Source organism: Perognathus longimembris, chromosome 1 (genome assembly GCF_023159225.1).
Source record: "Perognathus longimembris pacificus isolate PPM17 chromosome 1, ASM2315922v1, whole genome shotgun sequence".
In the NCBI taxonomy this organism is placed as follows: Eukaryota; Metazoa; Chordata; class Mammalia; order Rodentia; family Heteromyidae; genus Perognathus; species Perognathus longimembris.
Genome location: NC_063161.1, coordinates 11039819 through 11066013, shown reverse-complemented (window position 1 = coordinate 11066013; position 26195 = coordinate 11039819). Strand labels below are relative to the sequence as shown.

General features: G+C 45.2%; 2 protein-coding genes across 2 annotated transcripts in view; both read right to left on the bottom strand.

Moving 5' to 3' along the window:
- Positions 1-436: 436 nt before the first annotated feature.
- Rtcb (RNA 2',3'-cyclic phosphate and 5'-OH ligase) lies at positions 437-17063 on the bottom strand. Its single transcript, XM_048356420.1, has 12 exons — positions 16876-17063; positions 13805-13883; positions 13214-13281; positions 12044-12143; positions 10392-10548; positions 8151-8307; positions 6905-7064; positions 5043-5218; positions 4049-4237; positions 3326-3436; positions 2542-2661; positions 437-812 (listed from the first exon to the last, which is right to left on the bottom strand). The coding sequence occupies exons 1-12, from the start codon at positions 16966-16968 to the stop codon at positions 705-707; spliced, it is 1518 nt and encodes a 505-aa protein (XP_048212377.1). The 5' UTR covers positions 16969-17063; the 3' UTR covers positions 437-704.
- A 3235-nt stretch (positions 17064-20298) lies between these two features.
- Bpifc (BPI fold containing family C) overlaps positions 20299-26195 on the bottom strand; it is a 28503-nt gene continuing 22606 nt past the window's right edge. Inside the window, exons 12-15 of the mRNA XM_048356432.1 lie at positions 24985-25027; positions 23972-24035; positions 22212-22288; positions 20299-20754 (exon numbers count right to left, since the gene is read on the bottom strand). Of these exons, the coding sequence (XP_048212389.1) occupies positions 20632-20754; positions 22212-22288; positions 23972-24035; positions 24985-25027 (307 nt within the window). The 3' untranslated portion in view covers positions 20299-20631. The remainder of the gene's footprint in view (positions 20755-22211; positions 22289-23971; positions 24036-24984; positions 25028-26195) is intronic.

Genomic DNA, 26195 nt, shown 5'->3' with positions numbered 1-26195 from the left:
AATGCACAGAGGAACTGGTTACTCTCATAGTAGTGGTCATCAGTGTTCTTCCAAGTACGCAACTGAGATGAAAAGATACCTGGTTTCAAGTGAGGGTGCTTTGCTGCTGTGTAAAGCACTACTCAAAAAAAAAAGAGAGAGAGAAAAAAAAAGTTGCCAAGGCAGGCTGAATTAATGACAGACACTGGCAGAAGCTGTGGTGACATGTATTAAAATGAGAAAGGCAGTCAGGCGAAGGGACATTACCTTCCTCTCTGTCCTGTCCCCGTCTAGCCCTCTCCCCAATATGGCGTCCTTAACACACCCCTCTCCCACTCACCCCGTGTCCTCAGCGTTTCCTGCTCTCCAGCTAGGACGGGGACTGAAAATTCTGCTCAGTGATAAATGGATGAAATGGGCAACGTGACAAAGGGGGGGTGGGGAGGGGAACAAAGGCCACAGTCCCAAACCTTCATGTTTAATAGTAGGATCTTTTGGACACCTATGGCAGGTAAGGGGTGGTGTGCTGTGGAGGAAGCAGTCCATCCTTGTCCCCCGGGAGCAGTGTGGCTCCCAGGTACGGCAGTCCTCTGTAGCCACCGTGGCATGGTGGCAGAGCTACACAGGCGAACCTGTCAGCTCTCACGTCTGAAGACTGTTTCAGTCTACTTGCACCTTGCTAAGGTTATTAGTGAGGCCAGAAGCCCGGGGTGGGGGGCAATGGCCTAGCCTTTGATAACAGCGATGGGTCTCAGCTTGATGGCCTTCTTGCTGATTCCGGCGTCGTGGCAGGTGTTCACCACATCGGTCACATTCTTGTAGGACTCAGGAGCCTGGGGGCAGGGGGGAGGAGACACTGTGAAAGGCTATCACAAGAGATTCTCCCAAACGTCACCTGTAACCGCGAGAAACACACTCAAGCAATAGAGGGTTTCTTTCTTTTTTTTTTTTTGGCCAGTCCTGGGCCTTGGACTCAGGGCCTGAGCACTTTCCCTGGCTTCTTCCCGCTCAAGGCTAGCACTCCGCCACCTGAGCCACAGCGCCGCTTCTGGCCATTTTCTGTATATGTGGTGCTGGGGAATCGAACCTAGGGCCTCGTGTATCCGAGGCAGGCACTCTTGCCACTAGGCTATATCCCCAGCCCTAGAGGGTTTCTCTTGTGTATCATCTTAGCAAAAATTAAAAACACAAGTAAGCTCAGCGTTAGTAAGCAGACAGGCACTGTCACACCTTTTCTTCCCGTATTTCTAAAAACTCCAACTACAAGCATTACTTCTACAGTTATAAAAAGCGACAAATGAAATTAATTAGAACGCATGCACCAAACCTGTGTCAGCGATATTATCTCTGAATAGGAAAATTGGCAACCTTAACTTTTCAATGTATTTCTGCAAGGGTCAAAAATCTCTGGAATAAGCATGTATTCCTAACTTTCTCTTCCTGTGGCTGAATATTAAATTCATAAACATGTAACTAAAACTATGTGTGGATATATGTGCACAGTCACTCAAAACTTATTTCTATGAGTTTCTAGCCAGCCCACCCTTCCCTCCTGCCCAGGTCTGCTCTCTTCCTGCTGTTAGAACTCAGCTCCCCGCTCCCTCCTCACGGGCCCTTATCCATGCCGCAGGCCAGGCTGCGCGGACAGCTGATCGGCAGGGCTCGGTACACACTGTCCACCATACCTGACGGCACCTATCTGGTCATGAGCCTCCAACACATTTTACTCTAAGTTCCACCAGGAAGGTAATTGTTAGTTTTGCTAACTACACTATCCCTAGCACCTATAGCATGACTATGAGCTTACAAAAAAAAAACAACAAAAAAACCCCATGTGAACTGCCAAGTATCAATAGTGGCTGCGCTTAGATGATCTTTTGTTTTCTGTATTTTCCCTATCTTTCTAATTAAAACGTATTTTCCTAAGAATAGGGAAAATATGTAATTATTAAGAAAAGAAGGCTCTGTTATAATCTAATTTAGTAATTCTACTTTTAAGACTACACTCTAAGTATTAAAATGTCTGAAAAAGAGTTCCAGGGATAAAGATACTGATTACAACTTAATTCACAGCAGCAAAAACCTGGAAAATACACGATGTCTGTATGGGCACAGCCTAAAGCACTCAGATCGTAGAATATTTAGCAATGACTTAAAAGTAACACAATTATTTAACGTGTTAAATGTAAAAAGGGACAACAAAACATTAAGTTCTAGGGTACTTCATTTCTGGATGACTACTTTCCATTTCTCTTAAGTGTTTAAGAAGGAAGTTATGTACTTCTAATTTAAGCACGCATGTGTATGTACAGATCGTTTAAACAAAACCTTTCCTCTATGTGAATAAAATAGAACTTTCCTCTAAACATTGGTTACGTTTTCAAATTTGTTTTCCAATGGAAACTTAGGTGTGCAAGTATACAAAGCAAGGTGAGAGGTTCAGATTAAGTGATCATTAAGCTTACATATTCAGAGACTATATAAAAACTATATAGACAGACCGTATTAGGACAGTAAAAGTCAAGTTTATATGGACTTGGCTCATGCTAAATGTCCACTTACCTCTTCCATAACTAGTTTGGGTGAAGCCACACGGATTGCGATTCCCATATCTGCCAATTTGTCTAAGACATCCTGGAAATCTAAATTGCGTCTAGACTTTGCTCGGGACAGCGCACGGCCCTAGAAGGGGAAAAGATAGGAACAAACTTTACTTTATACATTTTGAGCTAAATTGGATGCATCATCAGGTATCTAAACTTATTTACAAATTAAGCAAACGAGCAGGTTTATTCTTTTTTTTTTTTTTTTTTGGCCAGTCCTGGGCCTTGGACTCAGGGCCTGAGCACTGTCCCTGGTTTGCTTTTTTGCTCAAGGCTAGCATTCTGCCACTTGAGCCACAGCGCCACTTCTAGCCATTTTCTATATATATGGTGCTGGGGAATCAAACCCAGGGCTTCATGTATATAAGGCAGGCGCTCTAGCCACTAGGCCGTATTCCCAGCCCAGACGAGCAGGTTTAATGAAGCACCGGGACAAGCTGTGATGTAGATTTGCATCGGTTAAAGAGCTATCATCTATAAACAAGTTCCAAGTGTTGGGATAATTTCCCAGTCTGGATTTTCTGGATTTGCAGGTGAGCAACAGTCCCTAACCCTCCCAGGACCTTGCTGACACAGGGACACTTGGTGACTAACAACATATATCATAAGGAATCATTTCCAAGAAGTGGCATGACAGACAGATGCAAACCTTAACTTTGTTCATGCTCAAGCAGGTGCTCTTATCGACATAACAATTAAGTACACCGGAGAGAGCACTTCTAAGAGGCTTCCATGTTCCTTACCGCTCCATGACAGGTTGTCCCAAAGGTCTCGGTCATGCCCTGTTCAGTGCCCGTGAGAACGTAACTGCAGGTTCCCATGGTGCCGCCAATGAGCACGGGCTGTCCAGTGAGCTGAGGACGCACAAAGCCAACACGTGATGTCACTGAGAACAGCACTGCTTCGCATGCCTGAAACCTAACTCCCGCTTGCATAGCGAACGGGTGGGAGAAACCTGGGCTTCCAGACCCATCATCCTGAAAACTATGTTGATAGTACTTTCATTCTTTGGTAATTGGAGGACAGGGAAAAAGAATGGAATGGAGATGTGAGGACCCGGAAGAGCAGACCACAAGATAAGAGCAAAGAAAAATCCAAGGAAGTGGAGGGCAGTGTTCCTAAAATGACTGTCTTGACTAAAGCCAGAACTTGGTTGGCTGCAGTTTCCTTATTTGCGAAGAGAGTAGAGGGATTTTCCCACTACCACAGCCAGACCCCAAAACGCTATGAGCAGTGAAACAGACTGAGCTTAATCTCGTCTCCCACTATTCCCAAGGCCTTAGTTCTGTTAGTGGAATAAGCTATACCCAGGGCAGCGGCTTTAGATGGCACGTGATGTGAGGAAGCACTGCCATCTGGCGTGTTGGAATCTTTTCTGTACACAAGTACTGCTTATAGGCATTTGTGTTCAGAATGCCTTAAGTCATGACCCCCATCACTTAAAATACTGACACAGGGCAACATACTTGGTAATCGACAGCGATGAGCGGGTGGTGAGGAGGGAAGGCGCGGGTGGAGCCCTTCCGGTGCACCAACAGCGTCCGCTCCTTTCCGTCCACCACGTGCTGCTCCACTTTGGCAATATTGTGAGAAACGTCATAGATCACATGCAGGTCCAGGTCATCGGGCGTTGTGTTGAAGACCTTGGCAAAAGCCTGGGAGAGAAGCTCAAGTTAAAAGCCACCAATGCTGGGTGCTGGTGGCTCACACCTATAATCCTAGCTACTCCGGAGGCTGAGATCTGAGGGTCAAGGTTCAAAGCCCAAGTCCCTGAGACTCTTATCTCTAATTAACCACCAGAAAACCAGAAATGGCACTGGGCTCAAAGTGGTAGAGCATTAGCCTTGAGTAAAAAAAAGCTCAAGTGACAGCACCCAGGCCCTGAGTTCAAGCCCCATGACTGACAAAAAGGAAAAAAAAAAAGCCACCAGATACAGCTCTTCAGAACTGATCTTAATGGCTTCATCTAGTCTGTTACTGAGGGGAGTGAGTGAGTTTAGAATTGAAAATGGCGGCACGACTCATCTCCACATAAAAGAGAGAGATGGTAGCCTTTGAGTCCCTCTACTCCAGCTCTGGTTGCAAGGCTGCCTGGCTACCCCTGACCTCTCTACCCACAACCACTTCTCCAGCCTCCCCAACCTCAGCAAACTCCAGGAATCCCTTTTCACTCCTTTCCCAGGCCTACCTGATACTCTTCTGCCTCAGCTGACATTCAAACTTCACACGCGTCTATAGTTCTTTTTTTGTTTTTAAGCAGTACTGAGGTTTGAACTCAAACCTTACTTGCGTCACCTGGCAGGCAAACACACTATCACTTGAGCTACACTTCCAGCCTTAGCATTCTGAATTTCCTACCACTCGGTAAAACCAAACCCGGCATGCTTTCATTAGACTGCTGTTTGAAAGTACTGGACTTCATCACGAGTAACTCGGAAGGGGAGCGCAACATGACTGTACCTGACGGGTTAAGAAGGTCATGGAAGAGCGGTTGACCCAGGCATAGTTTCCAGCCGCTGCCATTCCCTTTAGGTAGTCCTGCCCCTCAGGGGAAGAGATGCGAGCACAAGCCAGCTGGCGGTCATTGACTATGATCTTGTCTCTCTTCATAGCCTTTTCCATAGCTACCAGTGCATCTGGAACAAGAGAGCAACAAGTCTAAACCAGCTCGGTTTCCTTTCAATCACTCACATTTACTGCAGAAAGGCAGGCTACATTCAAATCCATCCTATGAAGAGAGAACAAAGGAGAAATACAACTTTCCCTTTGATGTGCCTCTGAGTTCATCTATTTGCTCGGTCAAGATATACTTACCTGCCAGAATGTTCTCTTTTAGAGAACACTATGTAATGCACAAACAGAACAAGTGCCTCAATGAGGGAGAATGATGGGAGGAGTGACATTGATCAAGAGTCAAAATACTCATAAACTGACTTGCTGAATTGAAATCCCTTTGTATAACTACTTAAAGGTAATAAAAAAAAATTACAATAGGGACTGGGAATATGGCCTAGTGGCAAGAGTGCTTGCCTCGTATACATGAAGCTCTAGGTTCGATTCCTCAGCACCACATATATAGAAAACGGCCACAAGTAGCGCTGTGGCTCAATTTGGCAGAGTGCTAGCCTTGACCAAAAAAGAAGCCAGGGACAGTGCTCAGGCCCTGAGTTCAAGCCCCAGGGCTGGCCCCTCCCCAAAAAAATTACAATAAAAAGGAAAGAAAAAAGAATATGTATACACAAATGGCAACAACAGGGTCTGAGCATCTCCCTCCCCAGATGCATTTTTTTAAATTTTGTTTTGTTTTTTTGCCAGTCCTGGGGCTTGGACTCAGGGCCTGAGCACTGTCCCTGGCTTTCTTTTTTTTTTTTTTTTTTTTGGCCAGTCCTGGGCCTTGGACTCAGGGCCTGAGCACTGTCCCTGGCTTCTTCCCGCTCAAGGCTAGCACTCTGCCACTTGAGCCACAGCGCCGCTTCTGGCCGTTTTCTGTATATGTGGTGCTGGGGAATCGAACCTAGGGCCTCGTGTATCCGAGGCAGGCACTCTTGCCACTAGGCTATATCCCCAGCCCCCTGGCTTTCTTTTTGCTCAAGGCTACTAGCATTCTTCCACTTGAGCCACAGCACCACTTCTGGCCTTTTCTATATATGTGGTGCTGAGGAATCAAACCCAGGGCTTCATGTATATGAGGTGAGCACTCTTGCTTGCTTATTGCTATCATGGGTGCTGTTGTTAAAATTTTTTTGCTTAAGGCTAGTAGTTTACCACTTGAGCCATAGCTTCATTTCTGGTTTGCTGAAGTTAGTTGGAGTTAAGAATTTCACAGACTTTCCTGCCAGGGCTAGCTTCAAACCACAGTCCTCGGATCTCAATCTTCTGAGTAGCTACATGCGACTTCTCCTCCATGAGACAATGATTCCCCCACAGCCCCAATCTTGCAGGACAGGGATCTGAAACTTCCTGAATGAATGCCTGCTTCATCAGTTCCCATCTTGAGTGTTTTCTTGGCAAGACAGTTAACAGTAACCCCTAAGTAAATGTAGTGGTAAACAGAGCTGCCATTCATCGAATGCTTCCTAAGTACTGGGCCCTTAGTAGGTGCTGACACACATCATTTCACCAGCCTTCCATGACAACACCACATGAAATGATGGTTACACTCATTCCAGTTGACAAGGGCCCAATGAAGTTATTTAGGTCACAAGTTAGGAGAAGAGTATAAAAGCCCATGCAATATAGTGTGAGCTCTCTTAAGCCTCTAGCTGGTAGCCCATCAGGAGTCCATTTTAGCACCAAGTGAAAAAATTAGTTGTAGAATGTACCTGTGGCTACTTGGTGGCCCAAGCCTCTGCTTCCACTGTGTATCATCACACACACTTGCCCCTTATGGTCGATGCCCATTTTCTTAGCAGCATACTCATTGAAAATCTCATCCACAACCTGAATTTCTGCATAGTGGTTGCCTGCTCCCAGGGTCCCCAGCTGCCAATGTAAGAATGTCGGATTAATCAACGTCAATCTGCTTGAAACAAAACCAACTTAAAAAATAAAGAAGTGAAAACAAACCATTACTATCACCCAGATAAACATACAAATAATGTTTTACATCACAGTAAAATTCTAACCTGAGATGTGCTTCTATTATTGGAATAATATTCCACACAACAAAAATAATACAGCCTGGCTTCTGAGGTCTATTTTATGTTTGAAGTGCACACATGTAAAGAGCTGCACAAACCAAAAACCCTTGCCATTAATTGACATATGGGACATTTTAAGCATCATTAAGAGAAGGGACAAGCTCTAGGCAAAATGCTAGCTTATGCAGACCTTCAGATAAGGACCAGTTTCAAATGCATTCACCGCTGAAAGCTAACAGAAGATCTAGAGAACAACCGTGCTGGAAGAGTCCTCAGAGACTGCCAAGTGTTAACTAGTCAATCTTTTCTTTTCCCTCCTGATACTGGGGCTTGAACGCAGGGCATGAACAGGCTTTGAATTGTGATCCTCAGATCTCAGCCTTCTGAGTAGCTACGATTATAGGTGTGAGCCACCAGGCTGGGCTCAAACTTTTTTCAATAAAGACAAGCCCCAGAGAGGCCAAGCATTTTGCCCAAGGCCACAGTGGAGTGGTAGCAAAGCTAACACGATGAGCTTCGAATTTCATTTCTGGAGGTACTCTTAGTGTCTTGGACACTATGAACTAACCAGGCGTATCTCTAGCCAAACCTATAAATTGTCCAAGTATGTTCATACGTAGTTTTGGCATATGACATAAACGTTATCATATGCCACAAACCTAATAATATCCCATTTCTTCTCATCTACTTTGAGTCAGTGAAACCTTGTTTTCTTTTACTAACATTTGTAAGCTCCTTAACTTTTTTCCTTTTTTTCCCCCCCCAGATTGTTACATAAACCGATTTGCAGGCTTTTGATAAAACCAGAAAAGCCCTGGGGATATGTATACTTTCTTTGCTAAATGGAAGATACAGATTTCTTCCCTTCATTAAAAAAACAAACACTAAATATAGAAAATGAGCCTGTGCTCCCTGCGAGATGAGTTACCTGAGGAAGGCCTCTCTTCTTGGCCCTGGCGGAGACCTTGTTGGGGTCGGCTTGCAGCATCCTTCCGTACTCCTCACAGTGCTCCTTGTCCTCGGCCCAGGCATAGCCTTCCCTTAGGGACCAATCCACACCCATCTCCAAGGCCTCCTCCAAGTCTCTGGGTGAGCAATAAAAAGGGCAGGTCATTTCACAGCAATGGCAACAAAGCCTAAGAAAGACCCCATCTCAAAGAACATTCGAACACACTACAATGACTACCTCCCGTGTACTAGACTTTGTGCCACTTGGCATACGCTACAGAAACTTTTTTTTTTTTTTGAGGAAAGCAGTCATATAAATAATTACAATATTTGTAGGGCACTGTTGGATCACACCTGTAATCCTAGCTACTGAGCAGGCTGAGATCTGAGGTTCACAGTTAGAAGCCAGCTTGGATAGGAAAGTTCTCAACTGAGACTCTTCTCTCCAATTAACTGCTGAAAAAGCAGGAAGTGGAGCTGTGGCTCAAGTGGTAGAGGGTTGGTTTTGAGCACAGAAACTCAGGGACAGTGCCCAGTGATCCGCTCCACCCACCAAAATAAGTAAATAAATTACACTATAAACCGGTGAAGGTCAAATTTAAATGATGGGGGGCTGGGGATATGGCCTAGGGGCAAGAGTGCTTGCCTCGTATACATGAGGCCCTGGGTTCAATTCCCCAGCACCACATATACAGAAAACGGCCAGAAGTGGCGCTGTGGCTCAAGTGGCAGAGTGCTAGCCTTGAGCAAAAAGAAGCCAGGGACAGTGCTCAGGCCCTGAGTCCAAGCCCCAGGACTGGCAAAAAAAAAAAAAAAAAATTTAAATGATGGTCCTATCTGACGTTTATATAGTTCATTGTACTTTGGAATCTTTTACTACATTATATTTCCCTCTGATCCTAAATGCCACAGGACGCAGAAACCAATGATCAGCTATCACTATCTACTAATCTTATGACTAGAAAACCTTCAAAAAAAATCAAACAATAAAGACATCTCAACTTCTTTAGGCAATACAGGCTCTTCCCCCTTTGGTGTTAGTACTGGGACTTCAACTCAGGCCTAGGCACACCACCCCCTAGCTTATTTTTGCTCAGGGATAGCACTCTATTGCTTGAGCCACAGTGCCACTTTGGCTTTTGGCTGGTTAATTGGAGAGAAGAGTCTCTCATTTGTCTGCTCAGACTGGCTTTGAGCAGACAAATGAGGCCCTCGGATCGCAGCTTTCTGAGTAGTTAGGATTCTACATGAACCATTGGCACCAAGCTTGCAGTATAGGTTCCATTCTGAGGTATGGTTTCACCTTCACCAAAGCATTGTGTGGCTCCATACTTTGGTGGGAGTTTTGTAACATACAATAGCTACAATACTTCTTTGTGTGTGTATATGTGTTTTAAATGCTGTATGTTGGTCTTTTCTTTTTTGGTATTGGGGACTAAACCCGGGACATCGCCTTTGCTAGGTAAGTGCTTTGCCATTAAGCTACATTCCAGCCCACGGTACTTCTTTGTAAGTATTCTGCAGAATTTAGGAGCACTGTTTCATACGAGCACATTAGTACAGTCAATGCCCCCGAGAGGCAGTCACACTGTAGTCTGACATTTAACTTACTATTTAGCTAAAGCACACCTTTGTCATCATCATCCAAAAGGAAGGTTGTGAAAAACTAAGTTCAAAGAACTTTCAAATCCTGACATCATCATTTGCAAAGTAGTTTAGAAAACCTTTCTTAACTCAAATTTTCTTTGTCAATCAGAGATAATGGGGCTACTGTCTACATTAAATGACATGATGCACAGTACACACGGTGCCTTATATTGGGGAAGTACTAAATAAATATTTAGCTCATGTTATTCTATCGTAAATACTACTCCCTGGCAAGGACCTTTCTTTCTCCTGTTTTCTGGCTTAGTTGGTTTGGTTTTGCAGCACTGGGGATTGTGCACACACTGTTGCTTCATCTCTGAATTTTAGCAAGTTGCCTTGGCTGATACTGAAATGCTAGGCTACCGTGATCTTCCTGCTCAGCCTCCCAGCCACTTAGGACTACTGGGGTCTGTCACCACAGCCTGCTCATAGACCCATCTAATGAAGAGCTGGTGGCTGTCACCCAGATCTCACACTTACAAAGCGACCTCATTTGCACTTCCTGAGAAGTGACCGAGCAATCCCAATCTCTAAGGTGGGGGTCGTGTGGTTTTCCCCTTCCATTTGCCCTTACTTGGCATTCATCGGGATGACTCCTTTTGATCCCACCCCAACAGGGATGTGGTCAAACATAGCCTGGGCAAGCTGCTCCTTCACAGGCTGGACGTCACTTTCGTCCAAATTGGTTCTTAGCAAGCGGACACCACAGTTGATGTCAAACCCGACGCCACCTACAAAATGCAGAAGACTCAGTCAAGTGTTAGCATGACCAGGTGGCCAGTTGTTACCTGGAGTTTCTCACCATCAGTACCAGGGTTAAAAATATAGCCATTTTCTATTTCTGGCAGTCCTGGGATTCTGAACTCAGTATCATGTGCTTGCTAGGCAGGGTCTCTACCCTGAGCCGTCTCTAATCCAGGAAGCCAGTCTCTTAAAAAACAACTCTGTCATAAGACTGTCATAAAAGAGAGCCTTTAATGTAATCTGATGACTCTGAAATAATCCACAGTAACTCACAACAACAGAGGTATGTAATGGACCAGCAGGGCAGTAACGAACAAAGAATAACATGTCTGTTAAATGAGTAATGTTCCTCTTGCTCAGTTGTCAGATGTTGGCGAGTTAGTTCCAAATTACTAACTTTGGCTTTGCTAGTTCTTTCTGTCATGCATCTTTTCATTTTATTACTATTTGCTACTTTTTGGAGATGTAACTTTTTCTTCTAACTTGAGACAGTCCAGCTTTTCTTCTTTCCTAATTTGTACCATATAACTGCACCAAGAATGACAGTTACCACAACTAAAAGTTTTTTAGACCTAGGTATTAGTATATTGTTATGTTGCCCCGACCAGTCTTAAACTTCGGGGTTCAGGTGGTCCTCTTGCCTCAGCCTCCTGAGTGGCTGGGCCTGCATCTAGTGTGAGGACTGCACTTTCTTTGCTTTTTTCTTTAAAAAGCAGTTTCTAAGTATCAAGTCTGGGAATGAGGCTGTAGAATCAGACACGATTTCCTGGAGATGTGATTTTTGGAAAGATTCCTTAAAGATCCCTTAGGATCTTCATCCTGGCCAGCCAGCTAGACAGCCAGTGGATCTGCACGGTCGGCATCTTCATGATGAGTTGGGAAGTATCACGCATGGCTGGCAGCAGAGTTCTCTGCTGCTGCCTTCCTCCACCTGGGGGTGGGGCTGGGTTGCGGACAGAACCAGAATGCACTGAGATCTGGCCTGCGGCTCCCCTCCTCACTCCAGGATGGGGTTGGGATTGTGGACAGAACCAGGGCAGGGAAAGGAGGGGCTGGGATCTGGCTTGGGACTCCTCACTATGGGCTTTTCAGCAACACAGCCATTAGCAATCAGCCCTAAGCTTGTGCGTGTGTTTTGGTCTTGGGACTTGAACTCGGCCGGGGTGCTGTCCCTATGCTCAAGACTAGTACTCTGCCACTTGAGCCACATCTCGATATCAGCCAGTGGAGGCACACCCAAGAGTTCCTTGTGTTTGCTCTCTTCCACTTATGAACTCTATTTCCACTTATGAACATTTAATCCTCATAATAATGCTATGTGATAAATAACATTATTAGAACTATGAGGTAACTGACACAAAGACACACATGTTTGTTTCTATAAAGCCAGTGTCAGAATGTTTGACACTGACAGAAAGTGGTAAAAAGGAGAGACAGAGAAAGAAACAATGTGCCTAATAGCAGATGCACACAGGACCTTACCTGGGGAAACCACGGCTTCTGGATCATCCATGTCGAAGGCTGCCATATTCCCAATGGCAAATCCATAGCCCGAGTGGACGTCAGGAAGACCAATAGATCGCTGGAAGAGAACCGCAGAGTGAAGCACTCCTGTCTCTAGTATGCAGGCTGCCTGGTGCTCAAACAGGCTGTGGGCTGAGCTGTCCCAAGATTAAGATTATTATATTATTCTTATCCCCACAGTCTTCCCAACTGGTAGAAATTGAGTGAGAAAAAAAATCTTTTCATGAAGGATAACTTTTAACCAGGGAAACTCAAAGCAGAAAAGCCTCCAAAAGGCAAGATTTTTGAGGAGACTACATACTAGCTTTAAGGGACTATTACTCTTTAAAGAGTATTTTATGATATTGACAAATCTTGGCTGTGCCAGGTTAAGAAGAGGTAAATATATGATCTACATAGGACATTAGAGCTAAACAATCACAGACAACAGTAACCTATTTGGCAACATGAATACTGTTCCTAGAAAAGGACTCTGTCCCAAGAAGGAAGTGGGTCAATACAATAAGCATTTATAGTGACAGCAGAATGGAAGAATTCTGCAATGCCATGTCTTTTCATCTACCCCCACCCCCCAATCCTTGCAGTCAAGCACGCAGCGGAGCATAAAGAGTGCATAAAGGTAGCTATAAAAATGTCTTGCCAAGTGGGTCCATTTTCAACATCTACTTCTAAGAGCACAATCTGACTATGCCCTTGGTGGGGACCCACATTTACCACCAGTTCCATCTCTGTAACAAACTTCCTTTTCCAACCATGTCTATAAGAGCTGTGTTGTCTGTCCTTCCTCCCTCTACACAATCCTGACCCCTAAACTTATTTTCTTTCCATTTCTTCTTCAACTGTATTTGTGAATAGAGCCACCCTGAAGCCTACAGAAGTGGGGCACTGAGCAAGGAATCATGATGTTACTATGACAGAGAAATGGAAACCAGAAAAATGACCTCAAAGTTCTTTGGTGCTTACAGATTCTCACAAAGGCCACCAGAAGTAGATAAGCTATACAGATTCAATCATTGCTTAGGTCTCAGGATTATTGCTAGAGGTTCAAAGGCCACTGTCTGTTAGATATAATTTTTCTTCACCAACATTTAGACAACAAATGCAAACTATTAAAGTTCTGTGACTTACGTGAATAATCCCAGGCAGGGCTGCCACATTGCCTATCTGCTTCATGGCTGGTAGGAAGCCACCAACACCTGAAGACAAAAACTCAGTCTTAGAAAGAAGGGCACATTTGATTTCTAGCATTAATTATTCTCATGTTTTTAGACTGCAATACACGAAGGGATAGTAGTTAGGGCTATTAAAACAACGAAGTGTTGAAAGATGGTTAGAAAGTGAGAAGGTAACTTGTGACAGGAAACTAGACAATACGAAAACATGCTGCTAGTGTTCTGTTCATACTGTGAGAAGTTTGCTTGCAAATATTATTCTGGAAATGTAAAGCCTAACTATTAACCTTTAGGTTGTCAGAATAAAAATGTATTTTCAATAAAAATAAACCAATGAAGAACTGAGAAAGTTCTTCAGAGTCAGGGGATATGCGGACCCAGTCCAACCCTGCTGCCTTCTATAAGACCAAGTGGTTAAGTGCTTTGGTTCGCCTCAAGTCTTGATCATTCTTTCACAACTGTAAATACTCAAGATACTTTTAGTCAGGCCACAGGGAAAGGGGGTGAGAGACTTGTAGTAATCCAAATACAGCTCTAATGTACTCACCACCACCCCGACAGGCATTCCTTAGTTCCTCGAACATCAATTTCTCCAGAGCATCATTCACATAGAAAACTCCTTCAACCTGGTACCAAAGAGAAGGATACACATCTGGGCATATGGTCATAAAACATAGGTCCCAGGGACAGAATACTGTATGCAATACTTGTGTTGCTTTACCCGGCATCAGACTTTTAGATTACCTTCAGCAAGAAAACTTCCTAACAAAGACTAACAGATGGTTTTGGAACATTCAAAATTTGGGGTTAGATGAGAAATGCATGACCAGTAATATCTATTCAAATATTTCTGAATCAGAAAAACTCAGAAATCTCAAAGCACTTCTCTCCCAAGCATTTCTGAAAAAGGATACTTGTGTTTTGCAATGTTGTTGTTTGAAGATGTTTACCCTGTTTGACCAACATACACATTAAGATGCACTATTTATGTATCAATAAGAAATAATAGGGGCTGGGAATATGGCCTAGTGGCAAGAGTGCTTGCCTTGTATACATGAAGCCCTGGGTTCGATTCCCCAGCACCACATATATAGAAAAGGCCAGAAGTGGCGCTGTGGCTCAAGTGGCAGAGTGCTAGCCTTGAGCAAAAAAAAAAAGAAGCCAGGGACAGTGCTCAGGTCTGAGTCCAAGGCCCAGGACTGGCCAAAAAAAAACAACAACAACAACAAAAAACTATAACAAATGAATAAACCACACTGCTACAAAACCAAAAGGAAATGAGAAAGTACTGTTTCATCATTGTGGGCTTTTTCTCTCCTCAGTGGAGAGCAAGGTGATGTGCTGGCAGGGGACACTGAATATTGAGCCAAAGAGTGGAATGGCTCAGCAGGCACTCCTCTTCTCCCTTCCTTCCTAACTTCTTTCTATCCCTTCTCCCTTCCTCATTCCTTTGCTGGTACTGGCGCTTGAACTCAGGCCTCTTGCTGTTTTGCTTAGGCTGGTGCTCTACCAGTTGAGTCAAACCTCCATTTTTAACTTTTTGCTGGTTAGAGAAAAAGTCTTTTGGCTTTGTCTTCTCAGGCTGACTTCAAATCATGGTCCTCAAATTTCAGCCTCCTGAGTAGCTTGGATTATAGGCATGGACCACTGGAGCCCTTTTCCTCCCTCTTTAAAAAAGACTAAACCTTGCTGGTCTTTGATGTTATTGGGAACTATTTTTCCTTTCATACAGAGACAAAGGACTGTAAACCTTTAGTGCACTTGGCAGGGCACCTTAAGTCATCTCAAGAGCTACTTAACACAGGGGTACCCACACTTTACAGGGGAAGCTTGAGCACAAAGGATAAGCCTCAAAGATAGTAAGCTCAGGCTTTCAGTTGGTAGTCTAGGGCTTCCAAGTCTCCATCTGGGATGCATCATCATCATAGCAGAGATGAAAGAAATGACTTGGACACAAAGGCCTGGCCCGGCATCTTCCTAGGTGGTATGGAAATCCATGTGTCCCAAGGATCCTCAGAGTCCTTCTTCAAAAAACACATTAAACACAAACCAAGGTGGGCACCAGAGGCTCCCATCTGAAACTCTAGCTACTCCAGTCTGAGGTCTGAAGCCAGCCCAGGCAGAAAAGTCCATGTTAATCAGGAAAAAAAAGCCAGAATTGGAGTTGTGGCTCAGCTTAAGCAAAAGAGCTTAAGGGACAGAGCTCAAGGGACTCGGACTTCGAGCCACAGGACTGGCTGGCACACACAGGTGTGCACATACACATACACACTCTCACCTGTCAGTAAGAATGAAACTTTAGAAAGTGGTGTTGTGGTTACAAGTGGTAGAGCGCTGGCCTTGAGCAAAAGAGCTAGGAGCAGCGCTCATCAGGCCTTGACTTCAAGTCCCACAACCGACAAAAAAAAAAAAAAAAGAATGAAACTTTTTCTTTTTTTTTTGGCCAGTCCTGGGCCTTGGACTCAGGGCCTGAGCACTGTCCCTGGCTTCTTCCCGCTCAAGGCTAGCACTCTGCCACTTGAGCCACAGCGCTGCTTCTGGCAGTTTTCTGTATATGTGGTGCTGGGGAGTCGAACCTAGGGCCTCGTGTATCTGAGGCAGGCACTCTTGCCACTAGGCTATATCCCCAGCCCTGAAACTTTTTCTTAACTAAGAACAAGGAGTGCTAAATAGACTTTCGAGCTGGGTGCCAGTAAACCCATGCTGCTTAGGAAGCTGAGATCTAAGGTTACCAGTCTTCAAAAGCAGATGGGGCAGGTTAAGCTCAGTGAGACTCTTATGCCCAATTAACCAATTAAAACAATAACAAAAGCCTACAAGTGGAGCTCTGGCTCAAGCGGCAGAGGGCTAGCCTTCCCCTCCCCCCCCCCCCAAGTCCTGGGGCTTGAACTCAGGGCCTGAGCCACTGGCCCTGGCTTCTTTTTGTTCAAGGCTAGCACTCTGCCAACTTGAGCCACAGCGCTACTTCTGGCCATTTTCTGTATATGTGGTGCTGAGGAATCGAACCCAGGGCTTCATGCATACCAGGCAAGCATTTTTGCCACTAGGCCATATTCCCAGCCCAGAGGGCTAGCCTGGGGGGGGGGAGGGGGAGCTCAGGGACAACACCCAGGCCCAGAGTTCAAACTCTGGGACCTGTACTTAAAACAACAACAACAAAAAAAGTACAGTTCGGGCCGAACACCCATCTGCAAGCATCACGACATCTTGCACGTGTAAACGAAAAACCACTGGACTCAGAGGAGCGAAGTTCGGGTCCCAGCAAGTGCAGGGCTGAGGTGCCTGCTGACCCTGGGCGCGGGGGATCGCGCACCCCTCGTGGGAGTTGTGTGGACACCGGCCTCGTCTCCTCCTCGTGCACGGAGGCCGCAGAGGGGGCGGGGACCGACGAGGGAGTGGAAGGGACGGGACCAGACGGGTGGGGGGCTGAACCGGACCCGAGGACGGCCCAGGCCCGAAAGCACCGCCCCTGGCCGCGAGGCCCCGCCCCTGGCCGCGAAGCCCCCCCGGCCCAGGCCCGGAAGCGCCGCGCCGCCCCGCGAGGCCCCGCCCCTGGCCCAGAGGCCCCGCCCCAGGCAGCGAGGCCTCGCCGCCAGCCGTCCGCTACCCCATCCTCACCTGCATGTTGGGCACGAAGCCCTTCTTGATCCTCCAGCAGTTTTTATTGATCTTCTCCAGGAACTGCAGCTCATCGTTGTAGCTGCGGCTCATGGTGGCGACGGCGGTGGCGGGAACCCCTAGGACCCTACGAGGAAAAAACAGCAGCCGGCCCGGACGCGTGGAGCTCCACCCCACTCCCTTCGGCCTTCACGCGCAGGCGCAGTGCGCTCCGTGGCCCGACGCGCTACGGCGACCGCCGAGGCTCAAAAGTCCCCGCGCCTCCGTCGGTAGCTTTTTCTCTTCTTTGCCTGCCCCCTAGCGTTCACTTTTCCTTGGCTCTCCGTTAGTTTATCTCTGCTAGGCTGAATCCTACAGTCCTGTTGTGTTGTATTGTGCTATGGTAAGGAGCTTCTTTGTTATTATTTACTTATTTATTAATTTGCTATTTAGAGATGACTCTGGGCATGAACTCAGGATCTGGGCTCTGTCCCTGAGCTTTTTTTTTTTTCTTTCCTTTTTCTTCCCTCAATGCTAGAGCTTTACCACTTGGGCCACAGCTCCGCCTCCAGCTTTTTAGTAGTTAATTGGAGCTAAGAGTCTCATGGACTTTCCTGCCTGGGCTGGATTTGAACCTTCATCCTCGTATCTCAATCACTAGAGTAGCTACGATTACAGGAGTGAGCTATAGGTGCCAGGCCAGAGGGTTAAAATTGTTTTTTTTTAATTTATTGTCAAAGTGAAGTACAGAGAAGTTACAGTTTCATATGTAAGGCAGTGAGTACATTTCTAATCAAACTTGTTACCTCCTCCTCATTTTTCTCCCACCTTCCTTCCTCCTCCACCCCCACACACATTTGTACAGTTGGTTTACAGCCTATTGTCTTCTAAGTATTGCTGTGGCATTGGTTTGCCTTTTACCCTTTGTCTCTCTATTTGGATGTTCCCCTTCCAATAAACGTAAATACAATACCCAGGGTACTAAAATCAGTTACAGTGACATCAGGGGTAGAACCATGGGGAGGAAAGACAAAAGAAAGGCATAATTTCACATGGTACATTGAAAATAACAGCAATGATGATAAACCACTTATTTCCATTACTTGGAGTTCATTTTGTTTAGCACCATCTTATGTGTTCGTATGTGCATAGGTATTGAGCTGTTGTGATCTTCTGCTAGGACTACCCTAGACATATCCTACTTATTACCAATAGGGTGCATTTCTTTGGGTCTGGCTCAATTCACTTAGTGTGATTTTTTTTCCAAGTCTTTCCATTTCCTTATGAATGGGGCAATGTCATTCTTTCTGATAGGAGCATAGAATTCCATTGTGCATATGTTGGTGGGAGTGCAAACTTATTCATCCACTCTGGAAAGCAGTGTGGAGGTTCCTCAAAAGGCTAAACATAGCACTCACCTATGACCCAGCAACCCCACTTTTGGGAATTTACCCAAAGGATCACAAACAAGGCCACACTAAAGCTACCAGCACAACCATGTTCATTGCAGCAAAACTTACCATCGCTAAAATATGGAACCAACCCAGATGCCCTTCAGTAGATGAAGGGATCAAGAAAATGTGGTACCTATACACAATGGAAGGTTGTTGTTTTTTTTTTCTGAACTGGGTCTCACTGTGAAGCTCAGTTAACTCTCAAACTTTCCACTCTCCTGCCTCCATTTCTCAAGTGTTGGAATTCCAGGTGTGCCCCACCACAAATGCTCCCATAGGATTTAGCATGATCTTTAGCTTCCTTTTTGGAAATGCTTTTGTGCAGCTGAAGAAAACACCTGGATCTGGGGCCTTGTCCAGTCACTCTAGAGAATACACAATTAGAGTTTACATTCCCAGTAGTGAGGGGAAAACTATATGATTGTACCTGAAAAAAAAACAACTTTTGAATCATCTCCACACATGAAATTTGTAATGTAATTTGTAATGATCCTGTGAATATACATCAAGTGACTTTTAGATGTGAAAAGTGCTCCCAAAGAATGATAAAACAATATTATTTATGCCTAGGAATACTTGGGGAGTACCTATTATGCCTAGAAATGAACTGCAAAGATGAGTAAATCATAGTACAAGGGGTAGAATTTTGAACTTAGGTAGTACAAGGGGGGTTGAACTTTGAATGCAGGGCCTGGAGTTTGCTGAGCAGGTGTTCTACCATTTGAGCGATACCTTCAGCCTGTTTTTATGTCAGCTATTTTCAAGGTATGGTCTTGCTTTATGCTTGATCCTCCTACTTATGCTTCTTAGCATCACAGATGACACGTGCAAGCTCTTGCCCACTGCCACTGTACAGGTAGAGTATGTATTCCTAGGCTGGTCTTAAGCTACAGGCCTTGAGCCACTGTGCTCTACCTAGGATCTCTTGTTCATTGTGATAAGTGAGTTTTAGGCCATCTGTTTCTAGGCCTACCTGATGCCCGTTTCTATTACCTACCTCATGGAAGAACAGTAACTCTTAGGAATGCTTGGATTCAGCCTATGCCAGGACCATTTACTAATTCTGTGTGATGAGTCCCTCTTCACCTCCATGTCCTCATCTGTGAAATGGGATCATTCTTCATGGAGTTGTGGAGGTGACAGGCAGTGACTGGAGGAGTAACTAGCCTAGGGCCTGACCTGTAAATTACTCTCTCCATCCCCTCTGCCTCCCCAAAGTAGAGGAGCTCAGGGGATGATTTCTCTTCATTCCCTACATATCTACACAAGTTTCCCTATGCTGCCCCACTTTCACGCCATTGTTTAATATTGATTGATATTAATATCATTATCAACTACGAATGGTCTAAGTTTAGAACTCTGCATTGCTAATTCAATGAATCTATTGGGGGGGGGCGGTGGGGGGTGAGATATCCTAAAACCTAAACAAATGATTCAGTGTCGCTGCAGGAAAGCTCCCCCCATCTCTCTCATGGTATTAGGGATTGAACCCAGAGCCTTGAGCCATAACTCACAGCACTGCAGGAAAGATTTAAGAGGCCTGGAATTCCCTTTTAATTAATTAACTTTGTGTTTCTTTTTTTTTTTTCTTCTTCTAGTAGCAGGATTTAAACTCAGGGCCTCAAGCTTGCTGAGCTGGCACTCTACCATTTGAGCCATGCCTCCCTTTCAGATCAAGCCTTGACATCAGCACCACCTTCGTGTTCACGAAGGTTCAAGAGGCAAAATTTTCTTTCTCTATCCTGTTTTGTTAAGATACATTCAGGACATGAAATCTCTTGGGAAAAAATAAAAGTAAATGACTGCCATTGATAGAAAACAATTTTACTGAACTGGGGGACAGTAGCAGTGAATATAAAACATACAATCCAATACCGAGGCCGGGGAAGTTCCCCCCCACCCCCCCACCCCCACCAGAGCGCTGGAGGGCTCTTGCTACAGGAAATGACCCACACAGTAGAGACTTAAACGGTTTCTTACTCCCCTGGTCAGAAACATACACTTTCCTTTTGCCCCAGAATCTGAAAAACACTGGCACTCAGCACATGCATTGTCTACCCCACCCCCTTTCACATTCACCCCAGTTTCCCCTATTCAGCCCTGTTAACCCAGTGGTCTGCCTCACTCTAGGCCTCTGACAGCCATTGAGAGAAAGCTTCCTGCCTGAGTAATTCACAAGGGCCTAGACTGCAGTGTGCATGGTCTTCGTCACTGCTGTGGGGTGCAGGATCATTTATTTACTCCCTGAGATGGGTTGAAAACTGGCGATCCAGGGCCCTAGCCTCTCCCTCTCTCCATGATCCATTTATTCCTGAGCCGGCAATCAAGGGGCTGGCGTCTCCCTCCAGGGTCCATTTACGAAGTCTAGACCTCCCCAGTTATGGAAACCTGGCTGTTGCTTTGAGGATGTTTCAAGTCTCAGGTCCGTGGAAATCAAAAGGAAATCCTGCAAAGGATTCAAAGATGAAGAGATAACATTCAGTTAGGAGCATGCCTGGGTTTGTCTGTGGACTGAGGGAGATGGGGTTTCTTCCTTACCAAACCCCAAAGCAACAGGCTTTCCCTAATTCCCCCTCCTTGCTTGTGAGGGCCTACGGTGTGAGAGGAAGCCATTTTGAATTACATCATCAGGTGTGATTTAGGCAATGGGGGCCCAAGTAGAAAGAGGCTGGGTTGTGGGAGGAAGTTGATATGTCCTATAGAAGGGAGGTGCTGTTTTCTTTGTGTTAGTACTAGGGCTTGAACTTGAAGGATTGACCCTCCACCCCCACCCTATTGCCCCAGGCCCATAGAGACACCAGGCAAAACCTCAGGTGTAGGTGAACTTGCTTTGGTATGCATGCAGGGCAATTCACTTAGGCTCAGCTGTAAATAATCCATGGTGGGCCCAAGGAAAAGCCCCCAACTTCCTAGACCTAGTGGCACTTTCAATAATCTCTGCCTCCTTGCTCAGACCCCATATAAGCCTGGTTCAAAAAATTCAGCCCCTCACTGTTCCTCAATAACCAGTCCTTGCCTGTTGTCTATGGAGAACTGCCTATTCCTTTTCCATTCACCATTTTCCTAACAGAACTCAGGGCCTGGGTACTGTCCCTTAACCTTTTCAATCAAAGTGGGCTCTCTACCACTTGAGCCACACCGTCACTTCCAGGTTGTTGTTGTGGTTTTTGTTTGCTGGTTAATTGGAGATAAGAATCTCCTGCCCAGAAGAATTTCCTGCCCAGGCTAGCTTCAAACTGTGATCTCAAATCTCAGCCTTTCCAGTATCTAGGATTACAGGGGTGAGCCACCAGGGCTTGATGGGACATGCTTTTTGAAACCTACTTACACCTCCCCAGACAAACAAAACAATATCAAAAGAGAAGAGGGGAAAGGCCTTACATAGTACATTAACAATGATTAGCTAGGACACGGCTTTCAATGGATCCCTGATCCTAGAGGAGGGCTAGTTTTTTGGGTAAGTCCACTGACAGAGGACTCAACAAACAGAGCCAGCCTGGTACCAGCTGTTCCTTTTGTGAGCTACTTAAGTCACTTCACCCCTCAGGATCTTATTTCCCTCATCTATAAAATGGGGTGAAAAATTCCAGCCTTATGGCTTGTCTTGTGGAGCAAATAAAGCACATTAAAGATTATTTTGTTGTGCAATGGAATGAAAAAATTTGGCTGCTAAATGAAATTAGACTTGGTCTGACTTTTCAATTTTTCATTGTTAATTGAAAGTTTTAAGAGCTTAAATGATTTGATTATAAAATTCCCTGGGCTGGGGCAAGACAAAGCAGATGAGAGAGAGAGAGAGAGAGAGAGAGAGAGAGAGAGAGAGAGAGAGAGAGAGAGAACACAAAACAGCAAAAGTCTTACAAAAAGAAATGAGCAAGTTATAAGGAGACTCAAAAATCTTACCTTAAGAACTTCAATATCTGAATTGATGAATGAGATATTATAAGGATTGGGAAGAGGAAATCCTTGCTGTAGTCTTGCTAAAATACAGAAAAAGGTGTAAGAAAATTGGGCATGGGCACAAATATTTAGGGAGACTCTTTAGAAAGAAACAGATTCTCAATCATTTTTCTTTTTCATTCCTCTTGATTCTCTTTGCATTTTCTGACACATAAAGGTCCCTGGCATTTTTCTAGAAGAGTTATTAATTCATCTGCATTTAGTAAAAGGGTATTTGCAATTATGTGCATTTGGGTACCAGAAAACACCTGTCCATTTTGCTGTTTGCTAACATTTTGGTGTCTATTCTGGAGAGAGAGAGAGAGAGAGAGAGAGAGAGAGAGAGAGAGAGAGAGAGGGAGAGAGAGAGAGAGAGAGAGAGAGAACATGCAAGCATGTGTGCTGGTAGTGGAGGCTTGCTTGGCTTTTTCCACTCAGGTCTGACTCCTCTTCTAGTCCTAGCCTTTTATCTGGTAAATTGAACATAAGAGCGCCTCAGGCTTGACTGCTCCAACTAGCTCTGAACTGCGATCCTCATATCTAAACCTCCTGAGTAGATAGGATTATAGGTATGAGCCACCAGCTCCTAGCCTATGTAACTTTGTTCAGATTTCACCTGGATAATATTTAAAGTTGTGAGAACAGGGCTGGGAATATGGCCTAGTGGCAAGAGCGCTTGCCTCCTACACATGAAGCTCTCGGTTTGATTCCCCAGCACCACATATATGGAAAACGGCCAGAAGGGGCGCTGAGGCTCAGGTGGCAGAGGGCTAGCCTTGAGCAGGAAGAAGCCAGGGACGGTGCTCAGGCCCTGAGTCCAAGGCCCAGGACTGGCAAAAAATAAATAATAATAATAAAGTTGTGAGAATGGTACTAAATGAATTTGTATGTGTTGTTAGTTTTGGATACCTGATGTTATACCCTGAAGATTTTGTTAAAAATTTGTACTGATATGTTCTCTTTAGGCATTTGACTGCATTAGGTATTTTACACATGAAATTTAAAAAAAAAAAAGTATGTGTGTGGGTTTTTGTTTTTGTTTTTCCCAGTCCTGGGACTTGAGCTCAGGGCTTGGGAACTGTTCTTGAGCTTCTTTTGCTCAAGGCTAGCACTCTACCACTTGAGCTACAGCTCTACTTCTGGCTTTTTGGGGGTAGTTGGTTGGAGGTAAGAAGAGTCTCACAGACTTTCCTGCCTGGCCTGCCTTCAAACTATGATCCTCAGATCTCAGCCTCTTGAGTAACCAGAGTACAAGTATGAGCTACCAGCACCCAGCTCTAAAAAAGTGTTTGAATGGAGCTAGATGCTGCAGTTTGGGAATACCTGCAGTGCAGGGAGAGACTGAGGGTTGTGGTTCAGTACACCATGAGGTGCAGACCACTGTCCTTGCATCCGAGCTAGCAAGGTGCTTCCCAGGAGGAGGCGGCTCAGGTCTGGTTGACCTGAGACGCCTCTGTTGAAGGAGAACAGCTGTATCTCCTAACGCAGTCAGCATTAGCTGTTTTTGCTGACTTCACAACACTTCTTTCCAGAAGAACTGAGCTTGCAAACTTGTCATTAACAGAACACCCTGTACATTTCTGGCTCGGGCCTGATTTCATAAGAACACTCTGGGAGTATAGATGTAGAGTGTGTGTGGGTGTGTGTGTGGGGGGTGTCTCAAACAATTCAAACGTTCAGCCAAGGTGAGAGAGAGTGCTACTGGTTCCCTGAGGATTCCTTACTGTTGGCCAGCGGGAGGACTCCAAAGTGAAGGATGGAAGACAGAATATTTTCGAACCTCAAGACCTGAAAGGAAAGAGGAAGGGTTCAGGTGCTAAATCAAGGCCATTTGAAAACACCATGCCTGGGCTGGGGATAATGGCCTAGTGGCAAGAGTGCTTGCCTCCTATACATGAAGCCCTAGGTTCAATTCCCCAGCACCATATATATAGAAAACGGCCAGAAGTGGCGCTGTGGCTCAAGTGGCAGAGTACTAGCCTTGAGCAAAAGGAAGCCAGGGACAGTGCTCAGGCCCTGAGTCCAAGGCCCAAGACTGGCCAAAAAAAAAAAAAAAAAAAGAAAAGAAAAGAAAACACCATGTCTGCCTGGTGTGGACAGGAACTTTCCTAGATAGAGAAAGCAGGAACTAGAGCTTCCCCAGAGGGGTTTGGGAAACCAAATTTGCTATTGTCCCCCTTGACCACGGGCATTGTTGCCTGGCTGTGTACTGGATTTAGGTGACTGACAGCAAGAACACAGGGACCACCTGGTGGCAAGGGCCAGGAAGGCAATGGAGCAGTAGTGGTTTTGCCCATTCATAGTCCTTCCTTTATCTACTTAGCACCTCAACCACAGGAGATGGCTAGGAAGCATTTGAAGGACAACTCTCCATGGCCTGCTAATTTTCATAGCACCTCTCCTTTTGAGATTGTCTCTTAAATTGAGCTCTAGATGATTATTTGCCCTAGAATAATTAAATGATTGCTTGTTCAAGAATGCCCGTTTTTCCCAGTGTCACACAATGTTCTAATGTCTTTTGAGTTTTGTTTTTTTTAAGCCTGACTGTATAAATAAAAGACACGGGACAGTTAACGGCAGACTCCATAGGTGAGTAGCTACAGAAGAATTTCACCGTTAAACCCTAGAGTCATGGAGGAATCCAGGGCTCAGACATAGAACTGATGTGTGCATGCTGTCATGAAGGCCAGTTCTCATTCTTGCCGCGCTGGGGAACCCCAGAACTCCAGATTCCTACCTTAATATCGCTGCGATTGGACTCTGGCAAAGAGAGGCGGAATCTAAAAGGAAAAGGTTAAAGAGGGGTAGACTTAAAAAGCATTCAAAATGAAAAAGAAGGATCTCTTTGCTCAAAAAGTCACTTTTTAAAAGACAACATACAAAGTTGGAAGTCATGGAATCTATTATGTCTTCATTCCTGGACTTTGCTACTTAAGAATCAGAATGGGTCAGGTGCTGGTGGTTCATGCCTCTAATCTTAGCTACTCAGGAGATTGAGTTCTGAGGCTCTTGGTTCAAAACCAGCCTAGGCAGGAAAGTCTGTGAAACTCTTATTTCTGATTAACTACCAAAAAGCTGGAAATGGCACTGTGGCTCAAAGTGGTAGAGGGCTTGCCTTGAGCAAAAAAGCTCAAGGTCAGCACCCAGGCCTTGAGTTCAAACCCCATGACTAGTGCACCTGCGAGTGCACACACGCATACAGACACACACACCAGAACAGGACTAGCACAAGGCTTGGCTTTGTCTTCATGTGGCTTCCCCACACACTTTTGTCTATCTCTGAGACTTCTTGTTGGCAAACTGAAATGTCTAGAACAATGATTGGAAATAGTTTTCAGGGTTCTGCCTCTGAGTTCAACTTTACAGCTTCCCAAATCCCTTATTATAATCCTGGTCTACTTGTCTATAAATTCTATGCCTATTCTGGGGGACATCCCTTTGAGGGCTGGGTCCGCTATGTCACTTCTTTTGGTGATGCTGGGATTTGAACTCATTTGGATTATGCCTCCAGCCCTTGTTGGGTACATTGGAAGAGCAGGTTTTAACAGAAGAGGTACATTTTCTTAGTATCAGCCAGTATCATACTAGTATGAATTTGGCTTTTGGGATAGCTTCACACTGATAACTAGCAGTAAAACCAGTCAAGTCTGGTGAGGATCAAAGATGGTATCACTGTACTGAGACCCAGACTGATCCCCGCAGGAAATGAGAACCAGGATCTGTAGGTCAGCATAGGAAGTTCTGGGGAAATGTGAGGAGTCGCTCCTTCTGGCCACACTGTCCCTCAAGAGTGGGCAAACCTAGCTCAGCCCACCCTGCCGAATGGTGGCATACTTGTGAGTTTCCCCTCTCTTCTTTCATTTCAAGCCCTAGTCATGCCTGGACACCTCATGGCTGGCCGCTATGAGTGAGCTTGCCTGGGCTTTCCCGCGAACAGACTTTTCCCTC

What these genes read in the sequence shown, in the direction of transcription:
- Rtcb (XM_048356420.1), bottom strand. Translation starts at nt 16,968, where the DNA reads ATGAGCCGCAGCTACAACGATGAGCTGCAGTTCCTGGAGAAGATCAAT. An exon ending in GAATGCCTGTCGGGGTGGTG is followed by an intron (nt 13,282 to 13,804) that starts GTGAGTACATTA and finishes TTTTGTCTTCAG; the next exon opens with GTGTTGGTGGCTTCCTACCA. An exon ending in GGGCCACCAAGTAGCCACAG is followed by an intron (nt 5,219 to 6,904) that starts GTACATTCTACA and finishes CTCTTGTTCCAG; the next exon opens with ATGCACTGGTAGCTATGGAA.